The 18215-nt window shown below is 39.4% G+C and overlaps 1 protein-coding gene across 1 annotated transcript in view; it reads right to left on the bottom strand.

The window, feature by feature from the left end:
• LOC121507462 (contactin-4-like) overlaps positions 1-18215 on the bottom strand; it is a 268675-nt gene that overhangs the window by 236463 nt on the left and 13997 nt on the right. Inside the window, exon 2 of the mRNA XM_041783800.1 lies at positions 3480-3617. Within this exon, the coding sequence (XP_041639734.1) occupies positions 3480-3534 (55 nt within the window). The 5' untranslated portion in view covers positions 3535-3617. The remainder of the gene's footprint in view (positions 1-3479; positions 3618-18215) is intronic.

The raw sequence follows: 18215 nt of genomic DNA, 5'->3' as shown, positions 1-18215 counted from the left end.
GATACAAAGACTTGACTGTAGCTCATAATCTATTTAAATGGCAGACTTAAGAAAGACCTTGGAACTGCTAAAATGACTTCTTTTTGATAACACTAGTACTTTAAAAATTATATGCTTTACACCAGATTTACTCAGATGTGCTACATAATTTTAAACTTCACGATTTAAGCTTAGCAATTTCAGGCATATAGACAGGACAAAGTCTGTTTCTGTGGTCTCTCAGAGATTTTGGGGTTAAAGTGTCTTCCTGTGTGATGATTTCTTTTGTGTTTTTGTGTTTAGTGTTAAGTCTTCAGCATACAATTTTTATGCACTTTTGCCCCTCTTTTTACTTTTTCTTGCCACGTGTTTCCTAGCGATACCCTCATCATTCTACAGTAACAGTGATAATAGCCCAAGAGTCTTGCTCCCTGTGTCAGCTGGTTGGTTGTCGTCTTTAATGAAGGGGTCTTTTCAATCACAACAGCACCCCACAACATTTATTTACTTATTTTTCATTGTTTTATTTATTATGTCCTACTGAGGGAGAAAAGCTACTCAAAAGTGCAGTCACAAGCCTGCTCCATTTCACCCCGTACCCCAGCATGTTTGCTGTAGCAAAGTGGCTAACTACAATGTACAACAAACAAGTAGGGATGCATGATATTGGATATTTTGACGATATCCGATGTGCCATATATTGTGCCGGATTCATTTTTTGCTGATACTGATATTGATACTGATAGTCAAATATGTATTTCAGACCTAAAACTGTGTTTTCAACAGTCTGTTGAACACATTTTAATGTACAGGGATGAACAAAGAAACAAACTTGAAAACTTAAAACACACTTGTTGGTCCAGCCTAAATCTTTACAAACTTATTAGTATAAATAGTTAAAATTTCCATTTGATAAATGCTGATATACACTGTCAAAATAACCGTTTTAATTATCAACAGAAATTCGGATAACTGCCGATACCAATAATTGCCCTTTTAAGCTAACGTGCTTATACCAATATCCGGCCAATAATCTCATGTATGCCTAATTCAGGTAAACTTTATCTATACATAAAGGAGGAAGCCTACCTTTTATCTTGAAAAATAGGTGTTAAGCATATGTTTTATACACCAAATTGAGGCCCTTTTGTTTGGAATGCATTTTTTAATTTTCTCCCAATTATTTGGGATAAGTGGGACTTATTAAGTAAAAAACCAAAGCCTCGCCTTTGAACAGGAAGTAGTTTTCACCAAAAATGATGTCTGCATATAAGGACAATAGATTTATCAACACAAAACAAAACAAAACAAAAAAACATTGTTTGTCAGCAGTCATTTTCACAAAGAATGTGCTGAATATGTTTAAGTGCTAAAGATGGCTCCTCCAAGACAAACAATACACCTGTCATGTTTGTCTCACAGACCATCCAGCATCATGAAGTGCTTTAATGCGGACTCTTTCATTTTCAGTGAACTCTCCACTGAATTCCCCCAAATTTGAGCCGGCTCACTGGGTTTCTCTGAGAAGTCAGAAATGAATCAAGCATAAAATTCAAGCACTGAAACTATTTTTTTCTGTTCAGGAATGCAAGTAAATAACTATAATTTGACATATTTATCAAGAAATATTAATGTGCTTTACTATTTTTTCAGTTTTTTTGTAAATCAGTAAATTTGAAAACTCATGCATAACAATAATTATTATATTTTAGCATTAAACATATAATTTTGGTTAAAGAGCTTCTACATATTGGTGTATTAACCATTGCAGAAACATAAAATATGATTTTGGTAATTACCAATGCTGTTAATTAAGGGCAGCTGTGGCATAAACCTTACTTTGGTTAGGGTTAGGGTGGTCTAATAAATTTGTTAAGCACTGTATATATATATATATATATATATATATATATTCCACAAATCCCCATGATAGTGCATAAATGATTCAAAGTTCGCCAAACATTGATAGGCAATTATTCAAATTTTTTGAAATACCAGACAAACATCTCATTTTATAATCACAGGATTATTTGTATGTTGCATGAGAGCCAAAATACACTGCCTGGCCAAAACAAAACGTTGCCACCCAAAAAAGGTCACACACTCTAATATTTCGTCGGACCGCCTTTAGCTTTGATTGCAGCACGCATTCGCTGTGGCATTGTTTTGACAAGTTTCTGCAATGTCACAAGATTTATTTCCACCCAGTGTTGCATTAATTTTAATATTGATGATGGGAGAGTCTGACCACTGCGCAAAGCCTTCTCCAGCACATCCCAAAGATTCTCAATGGGGTTAAGGTCTGGACTCTGTGGTGGCCAATCCATATGTGAAAATGATGTCTCATGCTCCCTGAACCACTCTTTCACAATTTGAGCCCAATGAATCCTGGCATTGGCATCTTGGAACATGCCCGTGCCGTTAGGGAAGAAAAAATCCATTGTTTAAGAAATGAGAAGTTACTCATTGCATCAGCTGGGGTTAAATAACTTATTGCCAGCTGAAAGATAATCGCCCATGCAGAAATTATCCAATAGGAGGCTCATACCTATTTGCTTAGTTAAATCCAGGTGGCAACTTTTTGTTTGGCCAGGCAGTGTATGTTCATGCAGAGTCTCAGGATAATAGGTGGACAGTTGGATTATTATAGTTAGATTGAATTTGCAACTTCAAGTAAAAGATATCACAGCAGCTTTATACATTTAAGAACACTGGCATTTTAAAATACATGTAAAATAATGATGGGAGACTAACCAATCAGTTTAAAGTCTAAATATTACTGATATTTGCTTTCTTAAAGCTTTCTGTTGGGGTTTTCAGTGAATAAGACTTAAAGCTTAAAGAAAGACCACCTGATAAAAACATTTCTCTTTAGCAGCAATATTTCTAAGTGTCTGTGCCTTTGCCAACAAGAGCCTTTGAAAAGGGTGCATACTGTATGATTAATATATTATTTAAGTTCCTAGAATATTAATCTACTCATTTGTAATCAGCTCCTGTTTATAATACAAGTCTAAGGCAACAGTCATTGTAAAGTTGGAGTGTTACTGACGTTGCTAAAATATATGCAGTATATTATTGCATGACAGATTTAAACATTGAACTTTGATATTTGTGATCTGTGAAATGTTGTAAAAGTGAATAATTTTATCCTCGCTTTGATGTGATACTCTCTCATTCAAATTCATGCCGATGCCACTAACCTTTTCCAAGTGCCATAAACTACGCTAAGGCCAAAACGGAAGGTTGCCAGGGATTTGAAGTATTTATCAGCAATTGGCTTCCTTTAACAATAAGTGCCTTGTTGAATAAATTGCTACATTCTCATTATTTAACATCAGTGGAACAGAACATGTTTGTTAATGGCTTATCTAGTCGAGGTTGCTCCTCTCTAAACCAGGCTTTCATACTGTCACCTGCCCCAAATACATATGAATAAGGCCTCAGACTTCACAAAGCAGCTTTGGCATGCATCAAAAGTTCTTAATAAGACACTTTACCTGCAAGGCACCCCATAAGTGACTGCAGCACCAGCAGTTTCCATAGCAACATCATCTTCAATTTTGTTGGGTCAAAGTAGTCTCACATCCAATCACAAATGTATGGAATCCGATTTTGCACCTTTCCTGTTTCCCAATCTGTAGAAAGAGAAAAAGATGAGATGAGCATGGTGGGAAGCTTCTCCTGAGCAGCACCTTTGTCGTTCCCTGCTGTGTGATCATTTCGTTTGGTGTGGTACTCGGAAAAAGACAGCAGAAAAAAAAGAACAGTGATCATCATGGACTGCATTACAGCTGAGGGACAAAATATGAGCCTTGGACTTTAAGTCATATTTATTCAGCAAACATTAGAGTCTATTTGAGAAGTCTTTTAATCCTCCTTTTAACCACCAAATCCACCGGGCATCTTGCATCAGTTTCCAATTTCCTGGAAGTAGCCCCACAGGAAGAATAAATGGTTTCATTGCTGGGCACAGGCGGAAGCATAACACATAACATGGCAAATGCATCCATTTCTGTATCTTCAGAAACGTAAGGGGCAATTCCCAAAGATCTCTATGAAAGAAAGCCACTCCTCCAAGTTCTTAAAGCTTGACGTCTTAATTTCACACCGTAAAGTGCCTTTCCATGTGGCCCTCGTGTCGCTCCCATTTCCCAATTACCATACATGACACCTTAAATCCACCACCCACAGTGCATATTCGCACAAAGAAAACTAATGCCAACATTAGCACTAGGGCCAAACTGTTTAAGCTGCTGGCTGTTAAATAGGCTGATTATAGCTGATTTAAAATAATCCTTAATTAGTTGGCCAATAGACACCAACGTTAACACTTGTATTTCACTAACAAAGTGCAGGGAATATGACTTGGTTTTACTCAGACATGATGTCTGTGCTCTATTGTCTATCCCATTCCTAATCTACGCTGTCAACCCTTTAAAACACACTGCTCATCCAAGGTGAGGCCAAACAAAACAGCATTCAATCAATCAACCAACTAATCAAACTCACACAGACATCGCCACACGCCAACATGTGCCAAAGATCATCAAGAGCACACTTTACAGTCATCAGTACATAAACACATCGATCAAAACAGTTGTTAGATGTAAAGATTCATGCTGCCAGTGTCCATATATAAAAGTTAGTGCATGCCTGAGCCGGCGCAAGAGTGGCAACAAACACTCCAGCAGCAAACAAAACAGTCTCAAAAAAAAAAAAAATAATAATAAATAATAATAATAATAATAATCTTTATTTATAGAGCACTTTTCAAAACAGAGTTACAAAGTGCATCACAAGAAGAAGAAAATCCAATGCATGTCTTAAGAAGAGGCTTAAAAGAAGTCACTGACTCCGCCTATCTGATATCCTCAGGCAGGGAGTTCCAGAGGCCCGGGGCCCTGACTGAAAAAGCCCTGACTCCTCCAGTCGGGCCCCTGGGACAACTAAAAGACCCCTGCCTGAGGATCTCAGGGAACGTGCTGGCTTGTAAGGGGTTAAAAGATCTAAAATGTAGGTCAGAGCCATGTGATTAAAAGCTTTAAAAGTTATCAGTAAAATCTTAAAACCAATTCTGAAACATACTGGGAGCCAGTGTAGAGAAGATAAAATTGATGTGCTCGGATCTTCTAGTATTAGTTAAAAGCCTGGCCGCTGAGTTTTGAACCAACTGCGGGCGGTAAATATCTTTTTGGCTCAGGCAAGTAAAAAGGCTGTTACAGTAATCTAGGCATGAGGACATAAAAGCATGTAAAAGTGTCTTTAAGTTCAGTGCTCTTACTGACCGCCTCTTCAGATTTGTTATGCATAGTTCTGCATAATATTTCCACAGATGTTCAGAGCGCTGCTCATCTGCAGCGTTACCTGCCCCCCAGGAACCCGTGCATCGATCTAAACGTCTCCAGGTGCATTCACGCAGTGGAGAGGTTCCCTTCAGGTTTATTCGTGGCTCTTTTTCTTACTGAAAATCTATAATTTATCTACTCAATCTATTCGATCCTACACAGAATAAAAATACAGCATGAAATATTAGCTTAATATAAAATGCTTGTAAGCTAGCTTAACCTAATAATAATTTTTAATGATCATCAGTAAGATAAAATGCTGACGCCGATAATCGGCAAAATACCAGATATCAGCCTTAATAATCGGTTAGGCCAATAACCAGCCTACCCCTAGTTATGGTTAAAAAGCAAATCTGCTATGGAGAAAGTAAAAAGATTTTTATTTCCACTGGAACCAGACTGTTCATCTCATTAACATCGTTTATTATTAAGAGGGGTTCCCCATCCTCCCCTACCCCATCATGCCCTCAGCATCAGCTATATCACTAGCTACTTATGCTAATGGCTCTAGCTGATAGGCCTCTGAACTGCTAAGGTCGTGGCCTACAGGAGACTCTGGAGGAGAGAAGTTCTCCTCTTCAAACCACATTTCTATTAAAAGTGTCTTTTCTGCTTCTTGATTCAATCATGGCTACATAGCCTTACTATACCTGCTAATTACTTGTGTGTTTCACATGCGACTGCTGCTGGAGTTGGGCGTGTGTCCTATCCCCCAGACCACTCCATGTTGACACACTGCTGTTCTATGAAGACACTTTTTGAAAATCCAGGGTAGATGCACCTCATTCAGAACTCTGGGGTTCAGTTATCCTTAAATTTTTAATGGGACAGAGGGATAGGAAACAATAAACTTTAGTTTCTCTTGTCTGTTTTCATGTGTATACCTGTTGGTGATGTCACACTACAAGGAAATACTCCACCTACCTCTGAGATGCCCCCCTCACCTCAGAGAGATTTCTGCTCCAGCTACAAAATAACTTCATCTTGTGATCAACTCCAAGCTCTCAATCATGTGTTTCACTTTGATGCACATTTTGTCTAATAAACACAAACACATGCAGGCCCACATGCTCTCAGGCAGCAAAGGCTGAGATTTATTGTAACTTCTATATGCATGACAGCCACAACAATCATGCTTTAGATATTCAATCAGACTGTCCGATAGCATTACACACTTGGTAGAGAGTATAGCCATGGACTCCAGCAGTGATAATAAGTTAAACATGTTTACAGCCTGTCTTTATTTGATGTTAAGTACATAGAGCATTAACTAACACAAGGCCCTATTCGATCCCTCTGTCTGGAAATATTGATTATCATAATGAGAATGTGCCTCTGTGTCTCTTGCCTAAATGTCAACGTCTCTTCTAATATGGGAAGGCACTGATTGTTTCTGATGTTGCTGGAAGGCTTCAGTACATTTAACTCCAAGTCACCACCAACATGTGTCATGCAGTACAGCCTGTGTGGGGGAGCAGGAAGCAGAGAGGACACAGTGGGGTGGCTGTGTCTCAGTGGTAGATACTGATGGACACTTGCAGTTAGAGGGGAATTTTTTTTAAATATGCAAAATAAAGACGGTTTTATATACTATATTATTCTTTAAGTACATTTACCATAAAAATTATGACTAAATCCTATCGTGACATATCTGAAATGCTTTGGAAGCAGATATGAATGGTGGAGACAGTAAGGTTGAATAAAGGATGATCCTTTGGCCATCCCTGTGGGCACCCAGTTAGCCCATCCTGACTATTAACTACAGACTGGTTGTTACTTCGTGTGTCAGTAAGACAGTGACATACATTTCTTCCAGGTAAAAGTCAGACAACTTCTCAAAGATGTATGACAACATTTCCTTCCTCAATAAGACAAGCTTATTGAGAAAGCATTCAGCCCACTGAAAATCCCTCCCTCCCTATCAGTGCTTTAAATGGGCCAGTATGCACCAGTGTGAAGTGCCGCCACTTTCATATTTTACCCCTTGGCACAAAGGGACTTTTTCTGGTGTACCATGACTTCTCACCAGAATGATCTCCTCCTCAACGCTGCAAACATATGAGATACAAAGTCAAATCATGGGTTTTAATGGTTAAATTATGAAGAAAAAATGTAAAATCAAAATATGAGTTAAAATTTTAAATTGTGAGTCTAAAAGGTCAAAATATGGGAAGTCACAATTGCGTGATGCAAAATTGAAAATATTAAACGAAAACACAAATTAATTTATTTTCCCATATTCCTGTCATTTTATTAAAGTAGTCGTACTCTTTACTTTTCAAATTACTATGACTAAAGAAGGATTTTTAAATCATCTAGTTTAAATTTTATAATGAAAAAAATCTGCAGGCCTCATACCGGAGGGTCAGTAATAATACCTTGAGTTTGACACTCTACACCATCCAAACCATTTTTGCACCTTGAGTGCAGTAAAGGACAGTGTGCTTTACTTGCAGGGTCTATGTAAATATTAAAAGTTGGCAGGTGAAAAAAAGCTGTTTCAGCAGCGTAGGTATTGGAAAAAAACCTTTAAAAGAAGCCAAAAGAATATGGGATAAGGTGAGGGAACAGTCGTTACTGCATTATGTAAAAGGCTCAGCCAAAATTCCCATCCTGGCACTGAGTCAGAGGCAAACCATTAAGGAAATGTGTCAGTCAATGTGACTGATGAGCAAGGACTCAGTAGGAACATACGAGCAGAGCAGAGACAACAGATGAGCTCAGTAAAATGAGAAAATGATAAAGCTACAGTGAAAAGTTTGTGTGCTCATTAGAGTGGCTGAAGGTCACGTTGGGGTGCAGGCTGCCACTCCAAAAGAATAGCAGGGGAAACACTGCTTAGCATCCTGTGCCATCAGTGTGGTGATGTGGTGTGAATAGGTTAGTGTAAGAAGCACTTTGAGTTGTCAGATGACTAGAAGAGGGCTCTAAAAGCTCAAGTCCATTTACCATTCAGATGAGCTGGCAAAACTTAATCCAGCCTCTTTGCATCTCTAGCTACACTTTGTACCCAGACTGTCTGCTTGTTAACTAGCAAAATGTGGTACCCAGAATCACTTTGCTTCACACACTTTAGACCATCCATATTGGATTGCCAAAATAAAGCCCTTTATGTCCATTTTTTGCTTGCACTGTAAAAAAAAGTGCAAAGTCTGAAGTAAATACAGAACATTTAAAAAAGAATATTTAGAGCTTTTCCCTACACACAAAGAATATTCCTGCTGAGTGAGAAACTTTGTTGGACGTCAGCATGTTAGCATCAGTAAGCCTCTCAAACCCCATTAAAGAGGGACACTGAAGGTATGACTGAGGCTCAGGCGAAGAAAAAGGATTGTGTTACAAGATGGTTAATGCTCAAAAAGATGCTTTTAAGGAAGACAGGATGTAAAGACTTTGTTTTGGTGTGATGCTGACACAGGGCAGAAGGATTTGCAGTGAGTCTTTCCAGGTTGTAGAGGTATCAAAAATGCCCCTTTTCCTTTTACATGGCTCTAAGCATTGAGAAAGGGTTGAGGGTTTTTTTGGCATTTGTCAAACCCAGTCCAAAAACAGCTGTCAACAGACGTGCAAGTAAGCATGTACTACATGCAGGGAGTCAAGCTCAAGAGACACACTTGAGATTTTCAGATTTAAGACTAAAGACCTCACCTTGCTGGAAAACTCTCAGCAGCACCAGTTTTGTCTTCCACCAGAGCTATTACCGAGTACATGGCTGAAAAACATCATTTGCATAAATAAAGTCCAGGTCATCTATTGGTTCTTGTTGATGATGCGTGACAAAGCCTTATTATCCTCATTGTGCCTAGCCATTCGTAAGCCTTGCTGCTTTGCAAAGCCATCCCTACTCAGACAAAAAGAAGAGAACATGGATATCTTTCCAGCATTGTTTGTACAAGTTTTCTTTCTTTCTTTATCCATTTACATACTTTTTTGCTCTGCTGGTACTCACCTATTCTGTCCATATATAATGCCATGAAAAAGTATTTTACCCCTTCCTGATGTCTTGTTTTTTAATATTTGTCACTCTTAAATGTTTCAGATAATCAAACAAATATCAATGATAATCTGAGTACATGTAAAACGTGGGGGAAAAAGCCATCCAAACCTACCCAGCTCTGTGTAAAAAAAAAAACAATTTGCCCCTAAACCTAATAAGTGGTTATGCCACACTTCGAGGCAACAACTGCAAGCAATGAGTCTTTTGCATCATTGTAGGAATTTTGTCCCATTCTTCTTTGCAGAATTGTTTTAATTCGGCCACATTGGAGCATGAACAGCCTGTTTAAGGTCATGCCACAACATCTAAATCAGATTTAAGTCCAGATTTTGACCAGGCCACTGCACCTGAGCTGATGGTCACTTCTTCTGAATTTAGAGAGCAGAATTCATGGTTCCATCAATTACAGCAAGCAGTCGAGGTCCCCGAAGCAGCAAAACAGCCCCTGACCATCACACTACCACCATGTGTCAGTTTTACGTCAGCTGTAACAGGACACACACCTTCCAATAAGTTCAAACGTTTGTCTTAATCCACAGAATATTTTCCCAAAAATCCTGGAGATCACCAAGATGTTTTTTGGCAAATTTGAGATGAGCCTTTGCATTCTTTTTGGTCAGCTGTGGTTTTGGCCTTGGAACTTTCCCATAGATGCCATTTGTTCCCAGTCTCTTTCTTATTGCTGAATCATGAACACTGACTTTAACTGAGTCAAGTGAGGCCTACAGGTGTCACGATTTTCTTGGTTCTCTGGTGACCTCCTGGATGAGTCGTCAATGCGCTCTTATAGTTACAGTTGGTAGGCCGGTCTCTCCTGGGAAGGTTCACCACTGTGGCAAGTTTTCTCCATTTGTGGATAATGGCTCTCACTAAGCCTTAGAAATGAATTTGTAACCCTTTCCAGACTGTCACTGACTTTGTTTCTCATCTCTTATTCAATTTATTTAGAACGCGGCATAATGTGTTGCTTTATGAGTTCTTGTCGTCTACTTCACTTTGCCAGACGGGTTCTATTTAAGGGGTTTCTGTATTCAGCTGCTCTGGCAGTAATCAGGCCTGGGGCTGGATAGTGAACGAGAACTCAGCTTTCCAAAAAATGTGCTTAATCACAGTTAATGATTCATAGGGTCAGGTAGGTTCTGATGGCCTTTGTCCCTTACAAATGAAATCATCCTTGAAAATCTGCATTTCATATTTACTTTAGTTATCTTTGTTTTAATATTAAAATTTGTTTGATGATGTAAAATGTTTGAGCGTGACAAATTTGCCAAAAAACATAAGAAATCAGGAAGAAGGCTGGTACTTTTTTCACAGCACTGTGCTGACAGGGAGCTTATTGAGATTGGGACACTATCAAGTTTGTGACACCAGACTTGACGGATGCGATACAGTTGACAATTTATGTATTAAATCTTTAAGCCAGGTTTTAAAGTCTCTATTCTTGGGGAAAGACAACAAATCATGGCTTCACCTAGAAACAGTGACTATTATGTACCTCTGTTTAATGGCCTTACTAAGCCATGTAAGATGTAAGATAACCTAAGCTGCTTCATTTTGAAAAAGTAAATACTACAGTGCAATTCATACAATCAGTGCAGAGAATCCTGGTGTGTGGGAGGAACATAAAGGACGGGCAACCACTCTGTGAACTATCCTGGTAATTAGCAGGCAAACTGACTGTAGGCAACTTGCTCATTGATATCATACGGCATGAGACCTGAGAGATTCTAGACATTCACATTTTCTCATTGGAATTGTGAGGTGGGGTACATTTCATTCCCCATTTCCATTATGAGCTAAATGGCCAAAAGTTGGTCGTTAAGTAATGCAGGATGTAAATAGAGCAAAGCCAAGGAGGGCAGATTTATTCAGTTCGCCAGCAACTCTAAGGGAAGAATACAGAATGAGTTGGAGGAAATGTCAGAGGCTGCCTCTGGAAAAGCTGCACTGATGTAAGAATTAAAGCAGAGCAACCAGTTAAGAAGTGAAATCTACCTTTTGCAGAGCTCCTCTCAGAAACAAGCAACATTAATCCAATGCCTCCTGGGTAAAGATATATTTAGAGTTGAGGCGTGTTCTACACAAACCTCTCCAAAATTACAACTATTTGTGTAATTTCACCTTTGTAGAGAAGCATCCCTGCTGTGGTTCAGCAGTGACAGCACTAAGAATAAGTGGAACAAAACAGTTGAATAACACACAAGAATCCACCTGCAACTGTTTGAGGAGGCCACATTGTCATTACTCTCAGACTCCCTACCTCCAAGCTGTTTCCTGTCTCCACCTACAGGAAAGAGACCTTTTATCTCCATACATCATATACCTGGTAGTCAGAACCTGTCTTCAATGGTGCCAGGCTGTGCTTAACTCCTAGAGAGCAGTTCTGTGCATATAAAAGTCTTGAAAAGTCTTCTGTGTCATTTGGAAGCAGCGAGCTCTGTGCCTGTTTTGTCTGCTGTGAAGTTCTGTATCCTTTCTATGCTGAAGCCTTGTCAGGGTGGAAAATCCCATTAGAGGGCACAGCACACACTCGTAGAACTTAAGTTACTTTTTTCACTCTTTTTCTCCAGTGTGTAAATATCTGCTCTTACTGTATCACAGTCTTGCTTTGACTCCCTCCACCCCCTTTAACTCGACCTGATAAAGCATCCGGCAGCTAAAGATAACACACTACTCAACGCCTCACAAACTTTCTCTTGCCTGTTACTGCTCTAATGTATTTAGTTACATGATTCCAGGAAAATGGAAGTTGATATATCTTCTGGCTACCCAGCATAGCTGTGCTTTATTAACACGATTTACAGCTGTTGCTTGTAACCCTGACAAACATTATAATAAATTACTTTTCATACAAAAAAATAAAGAAAATAATTTCAGGATACCACTTACTTCTTAGGAAGATTATTCTGGGGGCTTTGTGCCTTTATTTAGATAGGAAAGCTGAAGGGCAACGGGGACCATGCAGAGAGCACCTGACTACTCAAAGCTTTTACACCACAGACCACACCTACCCATTCACACCTTATTCATACACATATGGCAGAGGCTGCTATAGACATTGGCTAACAGTATTTGCTAATCCCACCCATGCAACATCCATACACATACAAAGAGACTGTTAGGATTATTCACTATTTTATTCTGTGCAAGTTTTCAAATTTAGTGGCCTTTACATATCTTGAAAGTCTTTCAACTCTGCACATTCAAAAATTGCCCAGGGGCATCCCAAGACATTGACCATACAAATATTTGCAAGTCAAAAGCCTACATGGAAGGGTGTGGTCTAGGAGATATTGTGTTCACCATGAAACAGGAAGTAGTTTTGTAAGGTAGTTAACATGCATGTACAGCCATAAAATTTGGTGGAAAAATTCCCTGTGAGAACCTGAGAAGAATGATATGGCTTTAGTTGGTGGGCATGGACTATTGGCTCAATGGAACTCATTACAACATTAAAAAAAATCTGCCCCTGAACCACATTCAAACTTTGACTTTGAAATCTGGTAGGCATATACGTATATCATGCAAGGACCAACTTCCTGTCAACTGGAAGTGCACCATTTTTAATTGTTTGTGACAAAATTGGTCACACTCGCTCTACGCCTGCATCACTTTCACATTTGGCATAAGTCAGCTCCCAAACTTCCGGTCGGGAGATTAAACGCAGGAGAGAACAGTGTATGACGGTAGATTCATTGCGGTTTATTTGCTGTTTGCATGAGTTACCCAAGCTGACTGTCAGTGATGAGTTAAATGAAGATGTACATTGCAGCAATCAACAATAACGTCCCAAAGTGCTATTAACCTGTTTTTGAAAAATAATTTTAGCACGTTTGGATTCCATTATGATAAAGAGTAAACACAATCAACAATCAAAACAAACAAACAAAAAACCCTGATGAATAAACGCAGTGTAAGACAGTTTAGATTCCGTTTTGGCTTAGCACGTATTGTTGGGTGGAAATTGTAAAGCTGCCTTATTTTCCACTTGAAATATGTCACGCCCTTCTGATCATAGAGCGTATTCAATCCACACCATCTTTGGTGAAAAGTAAGAAGAGCCATCAAAATCATGTACAGAACCCAAAGGGTGCAGCCATGGACACTTGTCAAACTTTGAAATCTCAAAATGGCACAAAAACTGTTTTTTTCTCAAATTACAGGTAGTTCCTGCAAGATTGTAACTTGGCACGTCAGATCTGGAAAACCACTCATACAGAGCGTTTGGGAAAGGGCAGAGCATTTGAAAAAACTCAGAGGGTGATTGGATGAATGTTCTGTCCGTCACATCTTTACGGGCCAATCAGAGCAACAAAACACGTGACGTCGTAGCCGCTAACAAGCTGCGCCCCCACCGAGGGAATAAACTCCATAGAACTGCATAACCCGAACCATGGCGACTGTAGACATGTCAGTACATGACTTTTGTTGGTTTTTGAAAAGAACACAACTCAATGCTGTTCTTTGATATTCTTTTAACCAAGAAATGTCGTCAAGTTATGATGAAACTTACGTTTTAGGAGCATCCAAGCTAATGTCTTCCGCCATAATTGCACCGGCCTCATGTTGCTGCTTGCATACGTCACATCTTCGCTGAGCCCGAAAGTACTGCCCCTCATTGCTGATTGGTCCTGTCACATCTGCTTTGCAAGGTTAGCAAAATTGAGCATCAGATTTAGCAGATGTGCCACAAGTCCAACGTGCACCAGACCCAGAAATGTGGGAACGTGCAAGGGCCCATTCAGTGCTGCTTGAAGCCTCGGTTATAACTATTATTATTACATGTTTTTTGTGGGGCTCTATGGTGGTGCAGCTGTAGGCGTTGTCACCTCAGAGTTCCTGGTTCCTGGTTTATTTCCTGATTGGGGCCTTTTTTGTGTAGAGTTTGCATGTTCTCCTCATGCATGTGTGGGTTTCTCTCCGGATACTCAGGCTTCCTCCCACCACAAAAGACATGCTCATTAGTTCAACTGGTGACTCTAAATTGACTGTAGGTGTGAGTGTGGGAGTGCCTGGTTGTTTGTCTCTATATGTCAGCCCTGCAATTGACTGGCAGGGTGTGCCCCGCCTCTTGCCTAATGGCAGCTGGGGTAGGTTCCAGCCCCTTACAACCTCAGACAGGAGATGGTGTGGAGAAAGGATGGATATTTTGTGTGTCCGTGTTTTGACTGATTGATAAGTAGGGACGATCTTTTTCCACACTACTGTACCATAGGCACACCACACATTAAGGACTCATGCTTGATGGTGTAGCATTCATGTTTTATATCAGGTGTCATACGGCTAAGCAAGGGACCAGGTTTGATCTGACCACAGGTTGTTTTGTGGAGACAGTATACTTTGAAGAATAAAAAAAAATTAGCATGATTGAAGTAAAACACCATCATAAATATCACTGATGTCCAGATGAAGAGCCATTTAGGAGCTAAAAGAGCTGGCACTTCTTGCTGAGCTGAGCCAAACGATCCAGATCACTTAAAAGAGCTGGAATTACCATCACTACCACCTTGCAAAACTTCAAGCTGAAATGCTTGTTTGCACTTGGAGAGTGACTGGACCAATCAGCATCATCTGAAGAGGGCAAGGCAGTTGATTCTGATGTGTTGTAGTTGAGCTGTAAGAGGCCAGTGAAGAGATAAGTGCAGATGTAGCTTTAGGTGTAGTTTCATCAGAACTTGACAACATGTCTCTAATGACAGAAGAGTACACACTGAAAGCTTTTCTTGGTGGACTGATGTCCTATCTCTTCTATCAGTCAGCTTCAGCGAGAGTTTGATTTACAAACTGGCTGATAGTGAACGATGACAACAGCTCCCTGTCCAGCTTGCACTATGTGGCCTGCCAAGTTTCTATATGCCAACGTGTGATGTACAGGATGTTTACTCCATCAACCTCCAAGATTTTTTGAAAGGTTTTGCACATCCCAACATCATGTATGGACTGTTGCCCAGAGGGATGTTAAATCTATCCTATAGCTATGTGAAACAGTCTATCTAGCATCTTCGTTTAGTCTTACTTTATTTTCAGCAGCTGGGTGGCATTGTTGTTTTTTCTGAGTCAAATAGCTTTTTATTAGCTTGGTGGGTTATTGATCAGGTAGTACTACAGCTTTGGAACAAGCTGCACACACTCTTCCACAACAAAGCTGAGCTTGATCATTCATGGCCTAAAGAATAACAATTTAAGGATAAATAAAAGATGCCAGCATACATAGACAATTTGTAATAGGGCTTAGCAACTTGGAATAACTAATCTAATTGATATTTCCCTCCAAATACTGCAATTGCAATTTATTATGCCATTATTTTGTAAGTTTCTCAACTGGCTTATTGGTCTATTGTGGCCTATTATAATACACACGCTTGTTGTTGAATCATGAATAAGCTATCACAACCAGCGCAAATCAGATTTATCATCACCAGAGCTACCTAGAAACACAAGCTAGTAACTCATCAGCAGCTGACTACAAAAGAAGGAAAAGACTCACATGACATAACTACACAGTAGAGACAGTTGATATTACTGTAGATGAGGGGAGAAAGGGACAAGATGAGCCACTAGGTAACCTAAGTTCATCCACCCTGAATGTTTGCACCTATGATTTTTTTCATTTAAACTTGCCAGATTAAAGAAACGTTCTTTGACTATTTACTCACTTAATATTTCAGCATATTTAAAGAATACTTAAACTGAATATACTCTGGTTCATAGAAACAGCCCGATACTGTTTTTGATTTTCATGGACAGGATCTTGAAGCACAGCCAACAGAAGGAGGGTTTTTGGTTGGGTGACCTGAGAATTCCATCTCTGCTTTTTGCAGATGATGTGGTTCTGTTGGCATCTTCAGCAAAGGAACCTCCAGCAGGCATTAAGGTAGTTTGTGAAGTGGTTGGGATAAGGGCAAAAGAATACCAAAAGAAAACACTGTCTGGGTGGACTTGCTTAGCCTGCCACCACTGCCACTCAACCCTGGATAAGCAGAAGAATATGGATGGATAATAGAAATGGTTGTTGAACTAACACTACTATAGAGGAATGAGATCATCTATCCATCCCTAAACTACCTGTTCCGTTCCGGGTTGTGAGGGGCTGGGGCTGATGCCTGCTGTCATTGTGGCATGGGGTACACCCTGGGTTGTCCACCAGTCAGTCATGGGGCAGACACACTCATGCACACACCTGCAGAGTCAGCACTTAACCTAATGAGCCTGTCTTTAGACTGTGGTTGGACACTTGAGTACCCTTGCATGCACAGGGTGAACATTCAAATTCAACAGAAAAGAATAGCTGTCAAACCAGGATTCAAACAAGGAACTTTATTGCTGTGAAAAGATACTGCTAACCACTGCATAATATAGCTCATAAAGGACTAATTTTTGCCAAATTTATTTGCCTGAAATATGCGTAGTTGCCGGCATTCCAAACTAAACATTTAAAAACCGTATGGATTTTTTCCAAAATGGTTCATTTTTTTAGTATAAATGTAAGAATAAGAAAACAACTGAGAAAATAAGTACAGGCTTAAAAAACAGCAGTTACTAACAGTGGACCCTTAAAAAAATTCTGCCCTGGATAAAAAGAGTGCTATTCTCCTTTGATACAGTGCACAGTTGACTGCTAGAAAAATTGGTGGTGCAGTGAAAACTCCAGAATCGATCACTAAAGCAGGGTGCAGGAGGAAACTGATGTCTTTGTGCAGAAGGTGCAGAATCACACCTGGAATTAAATTAGCTTTGGAGGAGATAACACGTTTGGTTAATGTACTGTGCTGGTCCTAAGAGATCCATCGTCCAATGTTCGATGATGTTAGGGCGGAAAGCCAAACACAAGCAGCAGTGATCGAAAGGACAGTTCAGCTTTAATCGAGGTTTATCAACCAGTTGGTCTGTAAAGTGTAAAGGATACAGCAACCTTCATTACTAATGGGTTTTGATATGCACTGATTGTTGTGTTCAATGGAAAAACATCACAGTTCCACTGTTAGAATGGACATATTTTTATCAAAACTCTGCCAATTTCCACTTTGCAGAGTGGAGACAGTTTTTGAATTAAGCCTCATAGTTCTAAACCATTATCTAAGCAGCACAAATCACCAAAATGTTTTATTTTTATCTCTAATGAGAACATGATCAAGGCCAGCATAAAAACACCACTATTCTCCACCAGACAGGATCAGAAAAACAGAATTCAGACTGTTATAACTTATTCACAACACTGTTCATTACTTCATTATTTGTAAACTACTTGATGAAGAGAATCTTTCATAATTCATTTTGTGTGTCCAACAGTCAGTACATTTCCAGTGCTATTAAACTGTGGAAGGCAAGAAAATACTAATAATTTAGAGGCTGTTACAGGCAATTATTGTAGCATTTTATTAAATAAATCATTGAGAGGTTATCCTTTTGAGTGGACTAAACTAACAGTCGATTCAGTAACACAAATCCTTTCCCTTTCCCATACAAAGAGTAAGCCATTGTTCTTATCTAGAACTCCATCAGATCTGAGATAATTTAATTAGATGAACTGTAGTTGCTGCAGCTCAAATCTTATCAGACTGTAAAACTTGGAATCCTTCTGGGAAAAGATAAATGTGCATGAGCTGTGTAGAGAATTGTGTAGAGAATTCAACCTTGACATTTGACGTTTAAGCTGGAACCGTTTTCATGTTTTCAGTAAAATCCTTTTAGTCCCAAACTGACAAAGTCTCATTTCAGTGGTGGAGGGCGGTAAAATGGTATCAATATCATCACCAGTATTACTGCTGCTGCAGTGGATATATCAACACTGACGGCTCAAAAACAGGCGTTTGGTTTTAGTGCACATACTGTACATGGCAACGATAGCTTAACTTTCCAGCCACAGAGGTGGGTCAATAAAATTAGCATTT

Source organism: Cheilinus undulatus, linkage group 3 (assembly GCF_018320785.1).
Source record: "Cheilinus undulatus linkage group 3, ASM1832078v1, whole genome shotgun sequence".
In the NCBI taxonomy this organism is placed as follows: Eukaryota; Metazoa; Chordata; class Actinopteri; order Labriformes; family Labridae; genus Cheilinus; species Cheilinus undulatus.
This window is presented reverse-complemented; position numbering and strand designations above follow the sequence as displayed.